At 43.7% G+C, this 20838-nt stretch overlaps 1 protein-coding gene across 1 annotated transcript in view; it reads right to left on the bottom strand.

The window, feature by feature from the left end:
- LANCL3 (LanC like family member 3) overlaps positions 1-18204 on the bottom strand; it is a 96100-nt gene extending 77896 nt beyond the window's left edge. Inside the window, exon 1 of the mRNA XM_047843067.1 lies at positions 17309-18204. Coding sequence (XP_047699023.1) covers positions 17309-17881 — 573 coding nt within the window. The 5' untranslated portion in view covers positions 17882-18204. The remainder of the gene's footprint in view (positions 1-17308) is intronic.
- Between the last annotated feature and the right edge of the window lie 2634 nt (positions 18205-20838).

Genomic DNA, 20838 nt, shown 5'->3' with positions numbered 1-20838 from the left:
TATTTGGTTCAATCGACACTCACTGAGCAAAACTAGGCACAGTGATTACCATTTCTTTTCTCCTACTTGGTCCCACCTCAGGGTTAATAATGGTCTTTTCTTTTTCTATTGTTGTTGGGTTTTCTTCCTGTAACAAATTCATGCCCGAACTTTCCAACTGACCTACAAAACTCCCTTAAGTATATGGAAACACATCAGGTAGGCCACCTAATTTTTTCCCCTCTCTTGTCAACATTCCAGCTCTAGCCCTGCTTCAGTACTCACTGGCTGCCTTCAAGGCTGCCTTCAAGCCCAGCTGTCATCTTGGGCTGTCTTTACCATCACTCTGGGAGCTTCCTATGATTCCACCTGCATTGGGGCTCCAGGTTTTGAGATTCCCATATTGTCCTATTTCTTGGTTCAGTCCTCCTTTGCAATAGATCAAAAATAATTTTTTTTTTTACCAGTTAAAAAGTTGTTGCAGTGTTCCAGATGGTGGCTGGTTTACTTGGAACCTCTGGCCTCTAAATTCTTTTAACATATATTCTGTGAGCCTAGAGTACTTAGGTCTTATGCTTTTGAAAGAAAAAAAAATTGCTTTTGAAAGAAAAAATATTTTAATTGTTTTTGAGACCTTGCAAATATTTTTTTTTCTACTCTCACACTTGATCATTTTGGCTGCTATAGAATTCTGGCCGATAAGTAATTTTCTCTGTGAATTTTGGAGGCCTTGCTCCATTGTCTTGTAGCTTCCTCAATTGCTATTCAAAGCCCAATGCTAATCCTTTTACAGAACCAGTTTTGTTTTTTTCTCCTTGGAAGTCTTTAGAATCTCTTTCTTCTTTACCATGGGGGGAAGGGAAGGGGGAAAAAACAGTTACAAACACAGAGGGGAGGAGGCAAACCATAAGAGACCCTTAAATACAGAGAACCATATGAAGATGGATGGGGGGGGGGGAGAGGGGAAAATGGGTAATGGACATTGAGGAGAACACCTGTTGGGATGAGTACTGGGTAGTTGTATGTAAGCAATGAACCATGGGAATCTACCCCCGAAAATAAGAGCACACTTTACACACTGTATGTTAGCCAATCTGACAATTAAATTTTTTAAAAAAGCAGCTCTTTCTTCTTTTTCCATTCAACATGTTGTTGGGCCCCTTAAATCTGACAACTCAGGTCTTGCACCTGAAACTATTTTTGAGTCTTTTTCATCATCTTTCCCTTTCATTTACTTTGTTCTATTTTATTGGGACTACTAGACAGAGGCTGGACTTCCTCTAATCAGTCTTTGCTCTTTTTATCAATCTCATTGTCTTTTGGCTGAACTTTAAGGAACATTTCCCCAATTTAATATTCTAATCTTTCTACTGAATTATTTTTACTTCTGCTATCATATTTTTAATTTCAAAGAGTTCTTTTTCTGTCCTCTGAATACTGCTTTCAATAACATCCTGCCTTTACTTCATACATGTGATCGCTTTCCTCTCTGACAGTATTAATTATAGATTTGGGCACTCAGGAAACTTTCTTCTGCTCCCAATATTAACTATTTACTCCAAGTTTGGTTTTCCTGTTATGATCACTGTCTTTCACATCAGATGCTTTCTTCAAAGGTCTTCTGACAGGTCTTATTTAAGAGCCTCAACCTAAAAAGCTAACTGGGAACTCTGGGTGGGGAAGAATGCTAGCCAATTGGTGGGATTTACCGTAGGGTGACAAGGCAGTGTAACTGCTTTGTCATTGGGAGGGGATACATCTACAGATGCCAATATTTGTGGTTCTTTTTTGCTGAATCTATTTCACAACCATAAGCCCTCCTTCAGTCTGCCACTTGGTGGGCGTGTCTCCTAGTGTTCTGGGGGTTAAGGAAGAGGCTAGGGTGTGTGTGTGTGCGTGTTGTGGGGGGCAGGGGAGATGTCTCACCATTCAGCATGTAATGTTGCTATTTTCAGTGAAGTACCTCATCTCTGCCCTTGACTGTGACCTGGGCCTCAAAGCCTAGAGTTCTCTAATTCAATCTGTCAAGAAAGTGAATATCAAGGCTTCTACTGAGGTCTGTGTGTTCCTACCAGATCCCCTCAGATCCTTTCCACTGAATCTATGAATCCACCCCCCCCCAGGGTCCATGTGTTTTGCTTCTAACAACCCTCACCTGCAGCCTTATTCCAGGGTTCAACTTTTAGGCTACAAGAGCCACATTGGCCATATGCCAACAGAATGGACATACCTGTGAAGATTCCAGCCCACATCCCCAGCTGCAGTGAATTTCTGGTGTAAGAGTGGGCCTCTAATCAGGACAAACTCTGTGATGTAACTTACACTTCAGAGCTCCTCTACAGGAGGAGACAGAGCTGGGACTTAACCTAAATCACACCTTTGCTTGGCTTCCTGTCCTTCACTCTCACCCCCCATTCCCCCCCATGCTGGATTCTCCTAGACACACTTTCTTGATGAAGCACTTCCACATCAATCTACATCCCAGAGTCAGATCTTGGAGAACTAGCCCAAGACCATAATCTAGTTGCTTGGGTTTGGGAAAGGATCCAGAGATCTAACCATGCTATGCTACTTGCAGCTAGTTCTATTTCAGACCTGACTCAAGCCCCCACACTACCACCATGGGTTTTGAGAACCTCCCATTCCTGGACCTTTCTCGTGTTCCAGAAAGCTGAGGCTTCTGGAAGTTTGTGACAATTGTAGAACACCTTCTTGTACTGCCATTTTTATTCAATTCTTTAAAAAAATTTTTTTTAACATGTATTTATTTTTGAGACAGAGAGAGACAGAGCATGAACGGGGGAGGGTCAGAGAGAGAGGGAAACACAGAATCTGAAACAGGCTCCAGGCTCTGAGCTGTTAGTGCAGAGCCTGACGCGGGGCTCGAACTCATGGACTGCGAGATCATGACCTGAGCCGAAGTCGGATGCTTAACTGACTGAGCCACCCAGGCACCCCCATTTTTATTCAATTCTAAGTTAAACTTCAGTAACAACTTTAGCTTCATAGAGTCTATTCTTCCAAATGTTTGGGTACAACTCACTCTCCTCTTCAGTAGAAAAACATGCACAAGTCTTACCTGACTTAAAGGCCTGGAAGTGAAGTAGCTCTACAGTCAGACAAACATGGGTTCAACAACTTTACCAGCTGTGTGATGACAGGGAAGTTACTGAACCTCCCTCAGTCATAATTTTTTTCCCCTAAAATGGATATAATATGCTGATCACAGTGCCTGTCATATAGTAAGTCCTGTCCTTGAGCTATTTTCTGGTGGTGATTAAAGGTTTGGGGTGCTATCACCCTATGCCTTCACCTAGTTCCCACATTTCTGAGAGGTCTGCTCAAGGTTATGGGAATAGTCTAAGGCGGTGGTTCTAAAAATGTGGTCTCCAAATGAGCAGCAGCATCTGGAAGTTGTTAACAGTGCAAAGTCTCAGGTCCTACTCCAGACCTACAGAATCAGAAAGTGGGATGGAGCCCAACCATGTGTGTTAGAACACGCCCTCCAGGGGTGCTAATGCATGCTCACATGTGAGAAATACTGACCTAAGGCCACAGATCAGAGAAAAATATAACAGACCCCCATAAAGATGAAGTCCAAGACCTAGAGCCAGTTGGTAGTATTGAAGATTGTAAGCACCACTAATGAACATACATAACCACTTGATGATCAGGGATAGGAGTAAGTCATACTTTTATTATTAGAGCAATGTAAATATTAAGACTATGTTATAAATGAATATAAACAGGAGTTGGGAGCTAAGGAGAAAAAGGTTGATTTAAGTTCGTAGAATTGACAGTGAGCCTATGTGACGTGGTGTTGAAACACAAATAGAAAAGTGCATTAATGCAAGAAAAACGTAATTTCTGGGCCCAGAAGCTTAAGAAACACTTGAAAGAATCCTTAATTGTATTAATCCTTTTCTGAAACAAGCTACCAAATATATATGATCTGGAACATTTGCTGAGGAAAACTCATTTGATGTTGTCACTTCACCAGAGATTCAACTATTGAAATTCGTCTCAAATTCTGAATTAGTGCCATGCAAGCAAATGATCTTTAGAAGAAGAGAACTTAAGAGCAAGAGAGAGTTCCCTGAATCTGCCACTCAGATTCTAGGGGAACAGACCAAGAAATTTCCAACATCACTTGCATAGCAATTTCCACTCACTGAAAGCCAATTAGGTGATTTACTCTGAGGAGTACACATCAGAGACACAAGAAAGCCAATTCCTAGAATAAGTCCACAAAGAGCCTGAAATTTTAAGAAAAGGACAGCCCTTTTCCCAGAGAAAGTAAAGTGCAGAGGGCAGCACACATAAGTTCCGGTCTTAGGGGTGATGACCAGCCACTCAATTTACTTTGACACACAATTTCTCTGAGCTGCTCAGCTTAATCCTGCATGGCATGGCAGAGATATCCCTCCAGCCCTTTATGGCCTCTGTATGAAGATCTCAAAGGTCTGTTGCTGTGACTGGGGGCGGGGGAGGAGGGGCACAGAGGCTCTGAATGCCACCACAGGGAATATTAGACAGACTGGCTCAATGTCCAAAAAGCATACCTATGTTATTTAGCGAACACAGAGTATCACTTCACATTGATGATGATAATACTCAAAATACTAATAATGGCTGACTTACAGTCTTTACTCTGTGCCTAACAGACCCTCTAAGCATATTACATGCACATTCTCAGTGGATCTTTTTGAGAGAGAGAGAGAGAGAGAGAGAGAGAGAAGGGGGAGATGAGCCAGTGAGTACAGGAGAAAGGCAGAGAGTGGGGGAGGGGAGTTCTCAGCATGGAGCCCACCACAGAGGTCGATCTCAGGACCCTGAGATCATGAACTGAGCCCCAAATCAAGAGTTGGATGCTTAACCTACTGAGCCACCCAGGTGCCCCCCACCATGGATCTTCATAACACACCTGCAAGGTGAGTGCTGCTTGGATCGCATTTTGCAGATGAGGAAATTCAGGCTCAAAGACGCTAAGAAACTTGGCTAAGATCAACCAAGTACTGTGGTGGAGCCAGGCTTCAATCCCACAGCTATTGGACTCTGAAAGGGCTGCCCTTGACCACTATGTTCTAATGCCTTCATTGAGAGACCAACCTACTTCAGCAGTTGTGATTCGTGATGCATGTGCACTTCTCTTTGCTTCATGAAGAAAAGAACATTTCAAATAGTAAGATTATATTTTTGGAACGTGCATGAGAATAATACTTCCTTTCTGGTTGAGCACTGGATCTATTCAGCCTTAGATAGCTGTAAAGTCTGCTAGGAATGTAGCTCCCTCCTAAAGTCATTGTATAAGTGGAGATTCAGCTGGTCCCCACAGTGCTTGCTTTGAGACTGGTAATGTTTTGGTTGCCATGGACACTAGATTTCAACACACCACTGAGCACAGGGAAATACATTCCATGCAAAGCAATGGAGCCAGCAGATGGGCACAGTGACAGGTAACTGCACATAGTGCTATGACCAATATTTGTTTTGCCACCTCTAATTTAGATGATGTTCTCACCCATGAAGTATGTAAGACTGCCTCTCATCTGAGAAACAGCTTCTTTATGGGCCAGGTAGCAATACTCGCACTTGAACGTGTCAAAGTCCTATATTTTTGGGCTGTTGAATGGGTAAAGCTATTCAGAAAAGGAAATATGATCTTACACAGAACAAATTCTTTGTTCAGCTTGCTAAAAGATGGATCAAATGACTTCCTGAAAATTTAATTTGTCCAAGTGGCTAGCACCCCAAGAGTAATGAGTCTGTTAACTTGGTAGGTTTCCCTAGTAACTAAATCCATAAAGAAAACAATTAGGAGAAGATAAGTGGACTTAGACATATACAAATAATGCACGAGAACATGTTTTTTTTCTTTGGGACAAACCACACATCCGAGGTGTTGTACTTAATGAATACAGGTCAGAGATCAGTCAGTACAAGTGAATCATGAAGAAAAACACTAACTTGACCACATCATGGATTGTTGGCCAGTTTGCCAAAAGGTCATCACCATGTGGAGATATTAAAGGAACTCCCTGACACTCGAAAGAAATCTACTGTGTGTTTTGTAGGAGCCAGTCACATGACAAACATCACTCATTAAATTAACCAGCAAAAATGAAAACAGCCAAGTTAATAAAAAATTAATACAATCTATCACTTTCACATTCAGAGGCCAATCAATATAGTGAAATTCCATAAAAACAACCTCCTCAGAGAACACAGAGAGGTTAAGTTATTGGCCAAATGAATAATTCAATACATTTAAAAGAATTTTTACTGTGCACATTTTCCCCAATGTATTCATTAATAAGAAAATTACAAACCATGCTCTTGCCAAATAATTACAATACAAACGGAAATTTTAGGTTTTAGTGGCATGTGGATTACTGGATGAAAGCTAAGAATAAATTCTATCTAAGAAAATCTGCATTACTGAGTAGGTTTGTTAAATCACCGTATTGTAAAAAATAAACGGGAAAAGGTCTAGCATTTTCCATGTGAACTAGAGTAGGGCAGCAATACATCACATGGGTAAATTACATTGGATGGTTCTAAAATGGGAGTGGTTCCATGAGCATCAAGATCATATTTTCTATCTCGTCTGGAAATGTTGTAATAAAGTATCTTTTCTATTATTATGAAGTAATTTAAAACTGCTGGAATTTGGTCTATTTGAGCCTTTAAAGGAATTCTAAGAAAAAAAAAACTTTGGGGTATATAGTATGAAAGTATAATTACCAGAAAAAAAAAAAAGGAAATCCATGCATTCATTCACAGATGTTAACGGAGTCCTTAAACCTACAAGGGGATGGGCCAAGGCAGGGTATTTTTCCTTAAGCATTAACTGCAAACTGAAAAGCTAATATTCTGGCATTTATGGAAATCATCTTCAGTACAAAAGACAAATGATGAAAATCATGAAGTTTTGGGGGACTCGGTCAAATCTGTTCATAGGCAATCCCATAAAATTGGAAGAAAAACAGTGAGTTGGAGCTTTCCCTCAAGTCTGCTTAATGAGCCAGCAGCAATACCACCTGGGAGCCTGATAGAGATGCAGTATCTTGGGCCTTACCCCAGACCTGCTGAATCAAAACTTGATTTTTAACAAGATCCCCAGGAGATCTGTGTGCACATGAAAGTCTGCACAACAAAGGAGCGCCTGGGTGGCTCAGTCGGTGGAGTGTCTGACTCTTGATTTCCACTCAGGTCATGATCCCAGGGTTGTGGGATCAAGCCCTGCATCAGGCTCAGAGCTGAGTGTGGAGCCTGCTTAAGATATTCTCTCTCTCTTCCCTCTAGATTTGGGCTCTAAAATAAAAATAATAAAAAAATAAAGTGTGAGAAGCACTAATTGATAGCACAGATTTGATAATCAGCCTGTAGAGGGTAGAACCCTATTTCTGCTGCTGACTAGCTGTGTAACCTGGAACAACTTCCACAACTTCTCTGTGCCTCAGGTTCCTGACTGGGTACGATGGAGAGTGTAATGGTACCTAAGTCATAACATTGCTGGTAGTATAAAATAACATAAAATATGTAAAGTGCTTACAACAGCATAAGCAGTAAGTGATCCATCACTGTTCTTACATCCTTTTAGCAGTTACAGGGTTCTGGCTCAAGAGTAACAAAAGATCTAAGCTATAATCCACAGAAGTGCCCCACTTCCTAGGCAGTCTATGATCAGGCGATTAGGAACTGGACTCAGCCTACAAAAATCCACATTCCCCAACTTGCCGTCATATCGAGCCAGACTTCAGGGGTTTGCTGATGTGGGGTGCAGTACACAGCCGCTTAGAAACAGAGACCACTCACATCCAGACTGAGTGAAATCCTGCCTATGTATTCTGTTTGGTGGGGGTTGAAGGGAACAATAAGGGGACTCATTTTCTACCCTAGAAACTTCCATCCTCATTTTCCACCCATCAGTCTGTCATATACTAAAAGTCTGATAAAACCCAACGTCAAAAATAATGAGGAAAACACCAGCACTCCCAAACACTCATGGAGGGAAAGGAAATTGATGAAATCTTTCTGAAAAGCAGCTTTGATAATCTCTAGCAAATGAAAAGTATCTGTAAACTTTAAGCAATTGTGTTTTAAAAATTTTAACCTACATGTATATATGTGCAACAGAAGGCTTTGCCTTTATACATGTATAAAAAGACATGTATGTAGGTGCACATTACATGTAAGTATCGTGTATGTATAGACGCTTGTTATCTGTGTATGTGCTTTACAGCATTGGTTTCGACAGCAAAAAAATAAAAAAACTTAAATCCATTTCATGTCTATCAATAATGGTTATATTATGGTATGGCCATGTAATCAAACCAGTATAAAGAATGAGACCTCTCTCTATGCAGTCATGTGTAAAGATGTCCAAGGTACATTAAGAAAATAAACTCTAGAGGGGCGCCTGGGTGGTGCAGTCGGTTAAGCGTCCGACTTCAGCCAGGTCACGATCTCGCAGTCTGTGAGTTCGAGCCCCGCGTCAGGCTCTGGGCTGATGGCTCAGAGCCTGGAACCTGTTTCCGATTCTGTGTCTCCCTCTCTCTCTGCCCCTCCCCCGTTCATGCTCTGTCTCTCTGTCCCAAAAAATAAATAAATGTTGAAAAAAAAAATTAAAAAAAAAAAAAAGAAAATAAACTCTAGAATATATATAATATGATCATTTGTGTAGATGGATAAAGATATAGGTATTTTACATTGAATGTGTCTAAAAAAGAAAAAATCATTAACAATGATGTTCATTTTGTTATGTATCCTTCTGTATCCTCTAATTGTTTGGTTTTACCTTGTGAATATGAGGACAGTAATAATTTTTTTAATGTGTATTTACTTTTGAGAGAGAGAGAGGCAGAGCACAAGTTGGGGAGGGGCAGAGAGACAGGGAGACACAGAACGCGAAGCAGGCTCCAGGCTCTGAGGTGTCAGCACAGAGCCCGACATGGGGCTTGAACTCACAAACCATGAGAACATGACCTGAGACAAAGTCAGACACTTAACCGACTGAGCCACACAGATGCCCAGAGGACAGTAATAATTTTTAAGAAAAACCAGGAGGGAAAAGATCTCAAACAACCTAACCTCCAGGAATTAGAGAAAGAAGAAAAAAAAACAAAGCCCAAAGTTAGCAGAGGGAAGGAAGTGATAAAGGTTAGAGCTGAAACAAAACTGACACTAGGAATACAACAGAAAAGATCAACTAAGAATTGTTTTTTTGAAAAGATAAACAAAACTGGCAAACCTTTAGCTAGACCAAGGAAAAAGAGAAGACTCCAATAAATAAAATCAGAAAGAAAGAGACATTATAAATGACACCACCCAAATACAAAGGATAAGAGACTACTGTGAACAATTATACACCAACAAAATGGACAATCTAGAAGAAATGGATGAAATCACAGAAACATACAATCTACCAAGACTGAATCATGAAAAAATAGAAAATCTGAACAAACCAATAAGGAGTAAGGAGATGGAATCAGTAATTGAAAACCTCCATCAAATAAAGGCCAGGACCAACTGGTTCTAAAGAATTCAACCAAGCTGATTAAAAAATAATTAACATCAGTCCTTCCTGAACACTTTCAAAAAACTGAAAAGAAGGAATATTACCCTGATACCAAAGCCAGATAAAGACACTACAGTCCAATATCCCTAATGAATAAAGATGCAAACATTTGCGACAGAATACTAGAAAACGAAATTCAACAACACGTCAAAAGGATCATACAACATAACCAAAAGAGATTCATCCCTGGGATGCAAGGATGGTTCAACACATGCTAATCAATAAATGTGATAGAGCACATTAATAGGATATAAAAATCATACAATTATCTCAACAGATGCAGAAAAAAAGCAGTTGACAAAATTCAACATCCAATTATGATAAAAACTCTCAACAAACTAGGTATAGAAGGAACATACGTCAACATAATAAAGGCCATATAAGAGAAGCCCACAGCTAACATCAAACTCAATGATAAAAGGTTGAATGCTTTTCTTCTAAGATCAGGAACAAGACACAAGGGTGCTCATGCTCACCACTGCTAGTCAACATGGTACTAAAAAACAGAATCCTAAAATACATATGAAATCACAAAAGACCCTAAATAGCCAAAGCAATCTTGAGGAAGAACAACACTGCTGGAGGCATCACACTTCCTGATTATGAAGCTATGGTAATCAGAAGAGTCTGGTACTGGCATAAAAACAGACATATAGACCAACGAAACAGAATCAAAAGCCCAGAAAAAATTCACACATACATGGTCAACTAATATCGGACATGGGAACAAGACTATTCAATGGAGAAAGGATAGTTTCTTCAATACATGGTGCTAGGAAAACTGAATAACCACATGCAGAAGAATGAAACTGGACTTCTATCTTACACCACTCATAAAAACTAATTCAAAATGGATTAAAGACTTAAACATAAGACCTGAAGCTGTAAAACATGAAAGAAAGAAAAAAGCTCCTTGACATTGGTGTTGGCAATGATTTTCTGGATACAACACCAAAAGCACTAGCAACAAAAGTGAAAATCAGTAAGTGGGACTCTATCAAACTGAAAAGCTTCTGCACAGCAAAGGAAATCATCAACAAAATGAAAAGGCAACCTACGGAATAGAAGAAAATATCTGCAAACCATATTTTGAAGAAGGAGTTAATATCCAAAATATATAAACAGCTCCTAGCAATTCAATAAACTTGATTTAAAAATGGGCAGAGGATGGGGCGCCTGGGTGGCACAGTCGGTTAAGCGTCCGACTTCAGCCAGGTCACGATCTCACGGTCCGTGGGTTCGAGCCCCGCATCGGGCTCTGGGCTGATGGCTCAGAGCCTGGAGCCTGTTTCCGATTCTGTGTCTCCCTCTCTCTCTGCCCCTCCCCCGTTCATGCTCTGTCTCTCTCTGTCCCAAAAAGAAATTAAAAAAAAAAAAAAGTTGGAAAAAAAAATGGGCAGAGGAATTGCACAGACATTTTTCCGAAGAAGACATACCAATAGCCAAAACGGGTACATGAAAACGTGCTCAACATCATTAATCATCAGGGAGATGCAAATCAAAACCACTATGGTATCTTACCTCACCCCTGTTAGAATGGCTATCATCAGAAAGACAAGAAACAACAAGTGTTGGCAAGGATGTGGAGAAAAGGAAACCCTTGTGCATTGTTGGTGAGAATGTGAATTGATACAGTCAGTATGGAAAACAGTATGGAAAACAGGTGCTTCAAAAAACTAAAAATAGAACTACCAGATGATCAAGCAATTCCACTTTTAGGTATTTATCCAAAGGAAATGAAAACAGGGTCTCAAAAAGATGTACGCATCCCCATGTTCACTACAACAGTATTCACAATAGCCAAGGAAGCGGGAGGTGATAAGACAGACCTTGTCGAGGGGTGTCAAGAGGTAGACATTTTGGTAACCACTCAACAGCCATTTCCCTTGCCTTTCTTCTTTCTGGTCAGAACTTTCATCCAATGACAGAGGTTAGAAATGGAGGACACTAGTCTTCCCAGCCTCCCCTGAACCCAGAAGTGGCCAGTGCTGGACAATGAGACAGAAGGGAAATTCTTCAAGTATAAAACGTTTTATACAATTAAAAAAAAAAGAAAAAAGAAAAAAGCCTCAGATCCTTCCTTTCTACTTCAGGTGTAAGGGAACATAATGTTTGGAATGATAGTAACTATCTTACAACCCTAGAGAGATAGCTCAGATGCTGAGAACTGCAGAGAAAAAGGTTGGAAAGGGCTGGGGTTCTGATGACTTTCTCGAGTTGCTGGACCAACCTGAAATGGCCTAGCTTGACACCCTTTAGAAAGTGAGGTAATAGGGGTGCTTGGGTGGCTCACTTGGTTAAGCATCTGACTTCGGCTCAGGTCATGATCTCTCGGTTCATGAGTTTGAGCCCCGCTTCGGGCTCTGTGCTGACAGCTCAGAGCCTGGAGCCTGCTTCAGATTTGTGTCTCCCTCTCTCTCTGCCCCTCCCTTGCTCATGCTCTGTCTCTCTCTCAAAAAAAATAAAATGTTAAAAAAAATTAAAAAACAAGAAAGTGAGGTAATAAATGTCTCCATTATTTAGATCACTTTTTACTGGACATTCTATTATCTGCAGCTAAAAGCATCCCCACTTACACAGCTGCCAACCACCCGCCTTAGGAGTGAGCCAAGGACCCAATTAACAATCCAGCAATATACATATATATTTTTTTAAATCATGGCAAGAAGATAGATTCCTTCAAATTACTGCATGTAATTTTCTATGGGCTATTCAGAATCACTTTCGATTTTCTGTTAGTAGACACGAAAGGGAGTAACGTTGATTTCATTAAACAGCTACTATACACCCAGCACTACACTAGGCACTTTACCTAAAATGAGTCACCACAGCAACTTCCCGAACAGTTCCCTTTGGTTGGGGAAATAAAATCACATCTGGGCTTTCTCAAATCTCATTTAAACAATTTAGCATTTTTTTTTCATTACAAATGAAGACCACAAACTACCAAAGTACTTGTGACTCTGCCACCTATAAAATCACAGATATATTCCTGTCACACCACAGCTGTTGAAGGCAGCTCGAAACATCGTTGACCCTCATCACTGTTTCAAAGGTACCACAATCCTTAGGCTTGCTGCAAAATATTGTTATTTAACGTGCTGATAAAGAAACACATACGCTACTGCATCACAATTTTAAAAATGTTTTGGTAACTGGATGTCAATGTAATTGGTTTCCTTTGTAGTCCTACGTGTTAATTTTATCCATCTAAAAATACTAAGGCTTCACCAGATTTATAAAGGAGTCCTTGGCACAAAAGGGGTTTGGACCCCTGTAACCAGTCCCCTTTATGACTGTTCTTAATACTGTTCAATCCACTATCCATACAGAAAACTAGGGTGATCTTTTTCAAAGGTAACGAAGATACAGACATTACCGTTTACACCTGAAGCATGTGCTAACGCCTGACTGACCTGGCCCTGCAGGATCTGATTTGACCGTGCTCCCCACCCCTACCTGGTCTGGAGCTCCCCCATCCCTTTAGTCCTTGTTCGCTCTGCTCCCACTATGCTGGCAGCCTTCCATTTCTGTGAAATCTCCAAGTGGATTCCCACCTTGGGGGCTTCGTCCTTGCTGTCTCCTCTGCGTGGAATGCCTGCTCTTAAAGCAGCCACTTCATTCTCATGCTTCAGTGATGAGCCAGGACATCACCTCCACAGAGAAATCTTCCTGGCTAATGTCTGCCAAGCAGCACCCCTCCCCTCTCCTGCCCCGCCCCCAGTTATTTTCTGTTAAGTTCTTTCAGAGCACTTGCGATAACATAATTATATTGATTTTTGTTCACTACTAATTCCTGGCATCCAGCAAGGTGCCTGGAACATGTAGAAACCTGACATTCACGGAATAAACGACAGAATAAGTTAATGAGGAAGCTATCATTTATCCATTTTACAAGTAAGGAAATTGAGGCTCAGAGATGTCAAATTATTTGTCCAAGGTCTCCAGTGGCAAAATTATTTTAACTGTGGCCCCTAGGCCTTCCCTTTATCCCTCCACCGTTTTTTTCTAACTTCCCTTTCCCTGCTACATTTTCACCAATCTGGAAAGCATAATGGACCCAGTACAAATTTTTATGGTGTGATTTCACAGGACTTTAGTGTCCCACCGCTCAAGGATATCTGCCTAACAAACCATCAAAGCTACTTCCCTTGAGTATTTCCAGGAGAGCTAAATTGAACAAAAATATCTTACCTGGTAAGAGTGACACTTCCTTTTGCTGTCTTTCTCTACATGCATATACACACATTTTTTTCTTCTCTCTGAATCTTATAAAAGCCAACAATAAAATCAAATGTAAGAAAGAAAATTCAGAAAATAGTAAAGAAAGAAAAAAATTATAAACCCCCGGGTAAACACTAGCATACAAAAGTACATGTGATAAGGCACTTTACCCAAGCTTATTTGGACAATTCTTGCCATATGCCTCCCAGTAGCCACCATCAAGCGAGGAACATGTCAGTTACGTGACATATTCTGAAGATTAAAAAATTCAATCAATTTCCAGGAAGAGTACAACTATTTCTGTGTCTAAGTACTGAGAGAAATTCCCCTTGTGGATCCTTACAACAAGAGCATGATAGAGACAGTAATCAGTATTCTCAACTACAACCTTAGAAAAAAATAGATCAAGCTTCAGAGAAAGGTATCTTATGCTATCTCTTAGCAGGCATGACTGGTATAACGCCAAAACCTATGCAGCACTGGACTGCCTTGCTATTCGAAGCGTGGTCCCTGGACCAGCAGGAGCACCTGGGACCTGGTAGAAATGCAGAATCTCAGGTCCAATGCCAGGCCTGCTGAATCAGTCTGTATTTTATTGACAGGATCTGCAGGTGATTCCTCTGAACATTAAAGTTCAACAAACACTGGTCTAAAGGTTACGCCAAAAAAATTTCTAACAGACCAGTATTCACTTATTCAGTCAACACAGATTTGCTGAGACCTTGGTGGTAGGAAAGGATTCCTATCAATGGAACACCAAAAGCCACCACCATAAAGGAAAATATTGATAAATGGGTCACCATTAAAAATGAGTGGCAAAGCAAGCCACAGAGTAAACAGTATTTGCAATAATACCAGAAGAAAGGTTGAGGTAACTAAATATGTACCAGGCGCCACCTTAATATGGGAATATAGCAATAATACAAAAACTCTCCACACTTACGGAGCTTATATTCTAATTGGGAAAGAACATAAACAAAATGAAACAAGAAAAGGGCAGAAGTCAGGGGACGAGGTTGCAGTTTTAAGCAGGGTGAACAGGGAAAGCCTCACTGATGAGGGAATGACCTATACAAGGTCAGAGAGCTAGCTATAAAAATAGCTAGGGGAAGAGTATTCCACGCAAAGGGAACAGCGAGTACAAATATCACGAGACAATAAATGCCTGAAACAGCAAGAAGGCCAGTGTGGTCGAAGCAGAGTGAGCAAAAGTGGAAGAGGTATGCAGGGGGGCCAGATCATGTGGGACCCTGTCAGCCATTTTAAGTGTCTTAGCTCTAAAAAAGATGAGAAGCCACTGGAGAAAAGGTAATAGGGAGCCACCGCAGGATGTTGAATGGGGAAATAACATAATGAAGTACTTTTAAGATTGGTTTCTCAGAGGTACATGCAATTTCTTGAGAGAATCCAGCCCAGAGTACACTGCACTAATCCTAGTAAATGGGGATTCATTTGTTCAACTATTTATTAGGTGCCAGGGCTGTGCCAAGTAGTGTGGGGAGGATCTAGACTAGGGTGAGAACTGAGGGAACTGCCAGAGGAAAGTGCATATAAGTGACATTGAAAAGAAGGAAACCCAGGATAGAAGAACAGATTCTTCAGAGAGAAATGACAGAAGTCCGCAACTCAATTTAATCAAGGTTTATGGATCATCTACTGAGGGCAAAGCCATATGCTGGCTAGGACGTGCGAGTGGGGATGGGACAGAAGATTTCTATTTTCCCCTCATAAGGGCTTCAAGCCAGGCATGCTTAGCCCCTGCCCTGCACCTTTCAAGCCTGAATTTCTCAGATTACTGCAGCTGAGGCTGGCACGGAGACTGGCTTCCTTGCTCAGGTTAAGAGTGCGTGTGTGTGTGTGTGTGTGTGTGTGTGTGTGTGTGTGTGTATGTATGTTAACCCTCAGAGGTTGTTCTATCTCCTGGGAGCAGGGGCCAAAGCACCTCAAATTGATTAGTATAAAAAGATACATCTGGCTTGGCAGGAAGGCAGAAGAGAGGTCTTAATAAATGTCTTTTTGGATCAGCGTTTCAGACTGGCCCTGGGTCACCAGTTTTGGGGCAAGGAGTCCTTGTTGGTCTGTTTCCACCTGTATGACCTGATGGGTCTCCCACTCTGTCACTCCATTCTGGAGAGAAGGCCCCAAGGCATGAAAAGGAAAGAAGCAAAAACCGAATTTGAAAATTGCCTACCACCAGACAGCAAGGTCTGAGGAGATGCAAATGTAATGCAAATGATATGTAAATAGCCCCGTGGCCTTCCGAAAGGTTTCATACAATTGGAAGGGCCCTTAGGGAACTGCTAGCAGCTACAGTGACTCAGAAGCAGAGTGAACTATTTCAAGACAACTTTGTCACGCAGATCTTTGCTGCCCTGCTAGCACAGTGCACAGTCTTTAGTGATTTTTTTTCTCACTTGGATCAACCTCACCTGCTATAAATAAACAAAAAATATCAAGTCTTCCTGTTATCTTGGAAGTTATCTAATTACACTTTTAAAACACTCTGTGCACCTTTAAGTTTTCTTCAAACGCCTGTTTCACCCAAATAAAGTCAAGTTAAATGTGTCACTTCCTCCCTAAAACAATATTTGGCTCCAGTGGATTATGAATGAAATGCCTCTTTCCGTTCTAGTTACTATGATCCTTTGGAGGATTTTTTTTCCCCCCTACACCACAGGAACTGGCACATTCTTTTCTAATAGTTACATGCTGTATTCAAAGTGGATCCAGAAAAAAAAAAAACCCATATGTAGTTGTGAGATCCAATTCACTTCAAGGAGCCACTGGAAAGCTATTCATTAAGAAAACCTGCCCTGTCAAGTATGCTGTTGTCTTGACAACCCTAACTACGCGTTTTAAAATGAAAAAAATGCACATTCTATTACAATGGGGTAGAATTCTGTTTGCATTTATGTATTTAAAAGAGGACAGCCCCATCAGATACACATTTTCAAAGAGCCCTGAGATGAACTGAATAGTAAGCAAACAGTAAGCACAGGAGACCCGCAGCTGGGCAGGAATTCTGAATTACAGACCCGGGGCGCAGGGAATGGGGGAGGTCGGTCGCCAAAGCAATTTACCTCCACGTTAGCGATAGAAACAATGATAGCATATCCAGCCCCCAAAACTTCCAGTACTTTGCTAGCCCTCTTAAGGTTCGAGGGTGCTTCAGCTTTTTTGGCAGGAGGGTCAAAGAAAGGGAAATCCCTTTCATTTTCGAGTTTTTCTTCTCTCACTTCAAAGGGCTTCCCTAAAGCTGTTGCGCAAAGAGGCACCTGGGGAGGCCACCACATTCGGCGCAAAACACGAACAAAGCGCAGAGGCGCGGAATCCCAACAAATGAGAGACTGAAGGAGAGAGAAGGGAAGACAAACACCGGAGATGAACCTCTGTAGACTAAGGAAATGACAGCGCCAAACAGAGTGGCCAAGAGAAGACCCAGGGAACGCTGCTCCCGCCGCCAGGAGTCCCGGGAAGGGCCGGGCAGGCGGCGAGCGCCCCCCCGCGGCCGGGGCTGCCTCTTACCTCCTGGGCGAGTTTCTGCTTGAGCACCAGCGCGGCGCACAGGTAGCCCGCCCGGCCCACGAACAGCTCGTCGGAGCCGCACTCCAGGAAGGAGACCGGCGCGCAGACGGCGCACAGAGCCCGGAACTTGCCCAACGGCTGCACGTAGTCGGACCGTCCCAGGGCGTGGTACACGAGCGTGGCCACGGCGTACACGCCCGCTCCCCCGAGCAGGAAGGCGGCACGGGTGTCGGCGTCCGGCTCGCCCCACTCCTCCGCGCGGGCGCACGCGTCTATGAGGCGCTTGGCCGAGCGCAGGTAGCGCTCCCGGGCCCCGGCAAAGAGCGGGCTCTGCGAGACGTGGTAGAGCATGTAGGCCACCCCGGCCACGCCGCCGTACAGCCCTCCCTGGCAGCTGCTGGCCGCGGCCGCCGCCCCCCGGGCCTCAGCGCCGCCCCCGAGCGGGGGCAGCTCCTGAAGGATGCGCTCGATGGTGGCGGTGACCAAGGGCGCCACCGCCTCCTCGCACTGGCCCGCCAGCAGACTGCCCTGGTAGTCATCGAAGCGGTTGGCGAAGCAGCGCTTGGTGTCCATGCTGCCGCCCGTGCCCCCCAATGCCGGGCCGGGGTCCGCCTGAGGGCGCGCCCTGCAGCCCCGCGCACCACCTCTGGCTCTCGGAGGCGCTCGGCCGGCGGTGGATGCGGCGGGGATGGAGCAAGGAGGCTGAGACGGGAGGTGACAAGAGGAGGCGGGCGCGAGGAAGAAGCACGGAGCGGGTTGCCAAGTGGGGCACCCGGCTGCCGCGAAGCTCCCGAGTGGCCCAGGCGGCCGCGGGGGATGGCGTCGTACGCCCCCCTCCGAGAGGCCGCGCCCTCGCCGAACCCGCCCCCTCCTGCGCCGCCGCAGCTCGGCCGCCTCTCCAAGGGGCCGAGGTGATCTCCGGCAGGACCCACGCGGGGCCCGCGCCACTCCTCCCGCTCCGCCCCCGACTCCTCCCTTCCCGGCGGAAGGCCAGGGACGCGCGGGACACGGATCCGGAACGCTGAGGCTGGGCGTACACACGCACCTGGCGGTGGAGGTGAAAGACCTCGAGTCCCCAGTATACTCAAAGCGTGGTCCTCGAGTCAGCAGATCGGCACCACCTGGGAGCGTGTTAAAAATGCTCAGACTTCGTCCCAAACCTATTGAATCAAAATCAGCATATTTAGCAGGAGCCCAGGTGATTCACACGCACAGTAAAGGTTGAGAAGCCACTGAGCTGGGGGAGGGGGGGAACTAGGAAAAAACGGAGCGCCCTCCTGAAACTTGTTTTTTCATCTTGGTCACTTTGGAGTTCTCATTCTGAATGTTTCAATCCCAAAGGCTGGGGCCATCACGTTTCAAGCATGGAATCGGTGGAAGGCCCCCATAGGAAAACCCCGTTGGCCTTGGTTATCGCGTGGCCTTTCTCGGAGCGTACAGGAGTAAAAATGCAAAGACCCACACCAGGCTAAGGTAAGAGAGAGGGGGTTCTGTCTTTCTCCTACTCTAGAGACCCCTCCTTCCCATGCATGCATAGTAAGCGTCAGTAACTAGGTAATATAAGGGCAAATACTGCGGGAGAATTTGAATTAGGCCTTTTCACCCTTTGTTCTTAGGTACCTCTTTCCTCCCTTCCTCCCTGTGTTTCTTCCCTCCTGCACTCCTTCCACCAGGGGTCATTGAGGGTCTCCTATGTGTCCTGGACTGTGGAAATAGATGGATAAACAAAGTAGAGGTGGTCCTAGGCCTCTTGGAGCTTGTAGTCCGCTGAGAAAGAAGATGAGCACTTACACAAACAAGTTGCCTTTCTTTTGCTCAGCTGTTTTAAAATCTTCCTTTCCCAAAGTGTTGACAAGTGAAGGCCAAAGGTTTCCTCTCCCAGGGGTATTTGCATTTGGATAGGGACTGTGCAGGACACAAAAGAATAAGTGTCTCCTGGTACTGGTAGAAACGTTCCTGACACTTTGTGGGGAGAGCAACTTACTTGAAAGGCCAGTTTTTGTTTGGAGGCAATTTTTTCCTCAAAAGTGCTAATTGTCACAATGATCTGGAAGCAGAGATTAAATGGCCTGCCCCTCTGTCCTTGCTTGATGCATTCTGGAAAAGGAGCTCTGTGTGCCAGGATTACTGCCAGGACTGAAGCGTCCACACAGTGGATGGTATGGCCTCCATCCATCCTGTAAAACGCTGCCAAAACACATTTATTTTTATTTATTTAAAAAAATTTTTTTACCATGTATTCATTTTTGAGAGACAGAGCATGAGCAGGGGAGGGGCAGCGAGAGAGGGAGACACAGAATCGGAAGCAGGCTCCAGGCTCAGCTGTCAGCACAGAGCCCGACTCGAGGCTTGAACTCCCGAACCGAAAGATCATGACCTAAGCCAAAGTGGGCTACTTAACCCACTGAGCCACCCAGGCACCCCAACAGGTTTTATTTTTAATTATAACAATAAAAAAGCTAAGTCCACTTTTAGGCAGGGAGCTTGCTGAGTTAAAGGTATCAAAGAAGCAACTGAAATGTTCAGTTTCTCCGTAGGGCTTCTTCCTCATCCCTCAGGCGTAGGAAGCATTTAGGAGTGACTTTCGTTCCTTCAGACAAGGAGACATAAAATGAAAACCTTCACAGGCAGAAATGAAGCCTTATTCTACTTCATTTCTCCACGCTTCCCCCTTGTCATGAATCTAGAGGCAACTCTGTTAACTTTGACTTTGATTATCCTTTTATACATCCCGGCAGCAATGGCAGGGATTCGTGCCGCCTGACTTCAAAATAAAACTGTAAGCAGGCCTCCACGAGAGGGAGCTCTGCCTTTTCCCAGTTGCATCACCTCCTCTGTTGCCCCAAAATGCTGCATGGCAAGCAACCACAAGCTCTTACAGCCTGTAACAATAAGTTCATTGCTCATGCATCTGGGATTTTGGCTGGGCTCGTTCATGTGTCTGGGGGCGAGCTGGCTGTTGCCTGGGGTGATTGGTGTAACTGGGCTCTGTCTAGTTCACATGTCTCTCATCCTCCAGCCAACCCCAGCATGCCTATATGGCAGTGGCACCGGGGCAAGAGCACAAGTGAAAACATGCAAGACTTCTTTAGGTCTGGTCTTAGGACTGGCACATTCTTACCTGCCTTAATTTATTAGCAAATCACATGAAAAATACAGGGTGTCTGTATGGAACTCCAAAGTACATGACAACGGGTGTGTTTACAGGGTGGGGTGAAGTGTTGGGGTTCCTAGGTGTTTGGACAGTGATGCCAACAAGTAGAACAAAGGTCACAAGATGGATGTGAAACAGCATGATTTGGGAGAAGCAGGAAGCTAGTGGCATCCGGAAGTCCTCTTAAACTCACAGGACACATTAACCCTTTTACCTACAAATGTCTTTCCCAAAGACCTCACCACTTGGTCTGTTGTACCTGGCAAAACCTCAGTCCAGGGCATCCTTCAGGGTAGAGCTAGCTCTTTAGGCCACACGAGGCCTTGCCTCCAATTGCCACTTACTTAATTTGTAAGCAGTTTTTATTTTCATATCA

The sequence above is a fragment of the Prionailurus viverrinus genome, chromosome X (assembly GCF_022837055.1).
Source record: "Prionailurus viverrinus isolate Anna chromosome X, UM_Priviv_1.0, whole genome shotgun sequence".
Classification (NCBI taxonomy): domain Eukaryota; kingdom Metazoa; phylum Chordata; class Mammalia; order Carnivora; family Felidae; genus Prionailurus; species Prionailurus viverrinus.
Note: the sequence above shows the minus strand (reverse complement) of the source record. Positions and strands in the feature narration are given on the sequence as shown.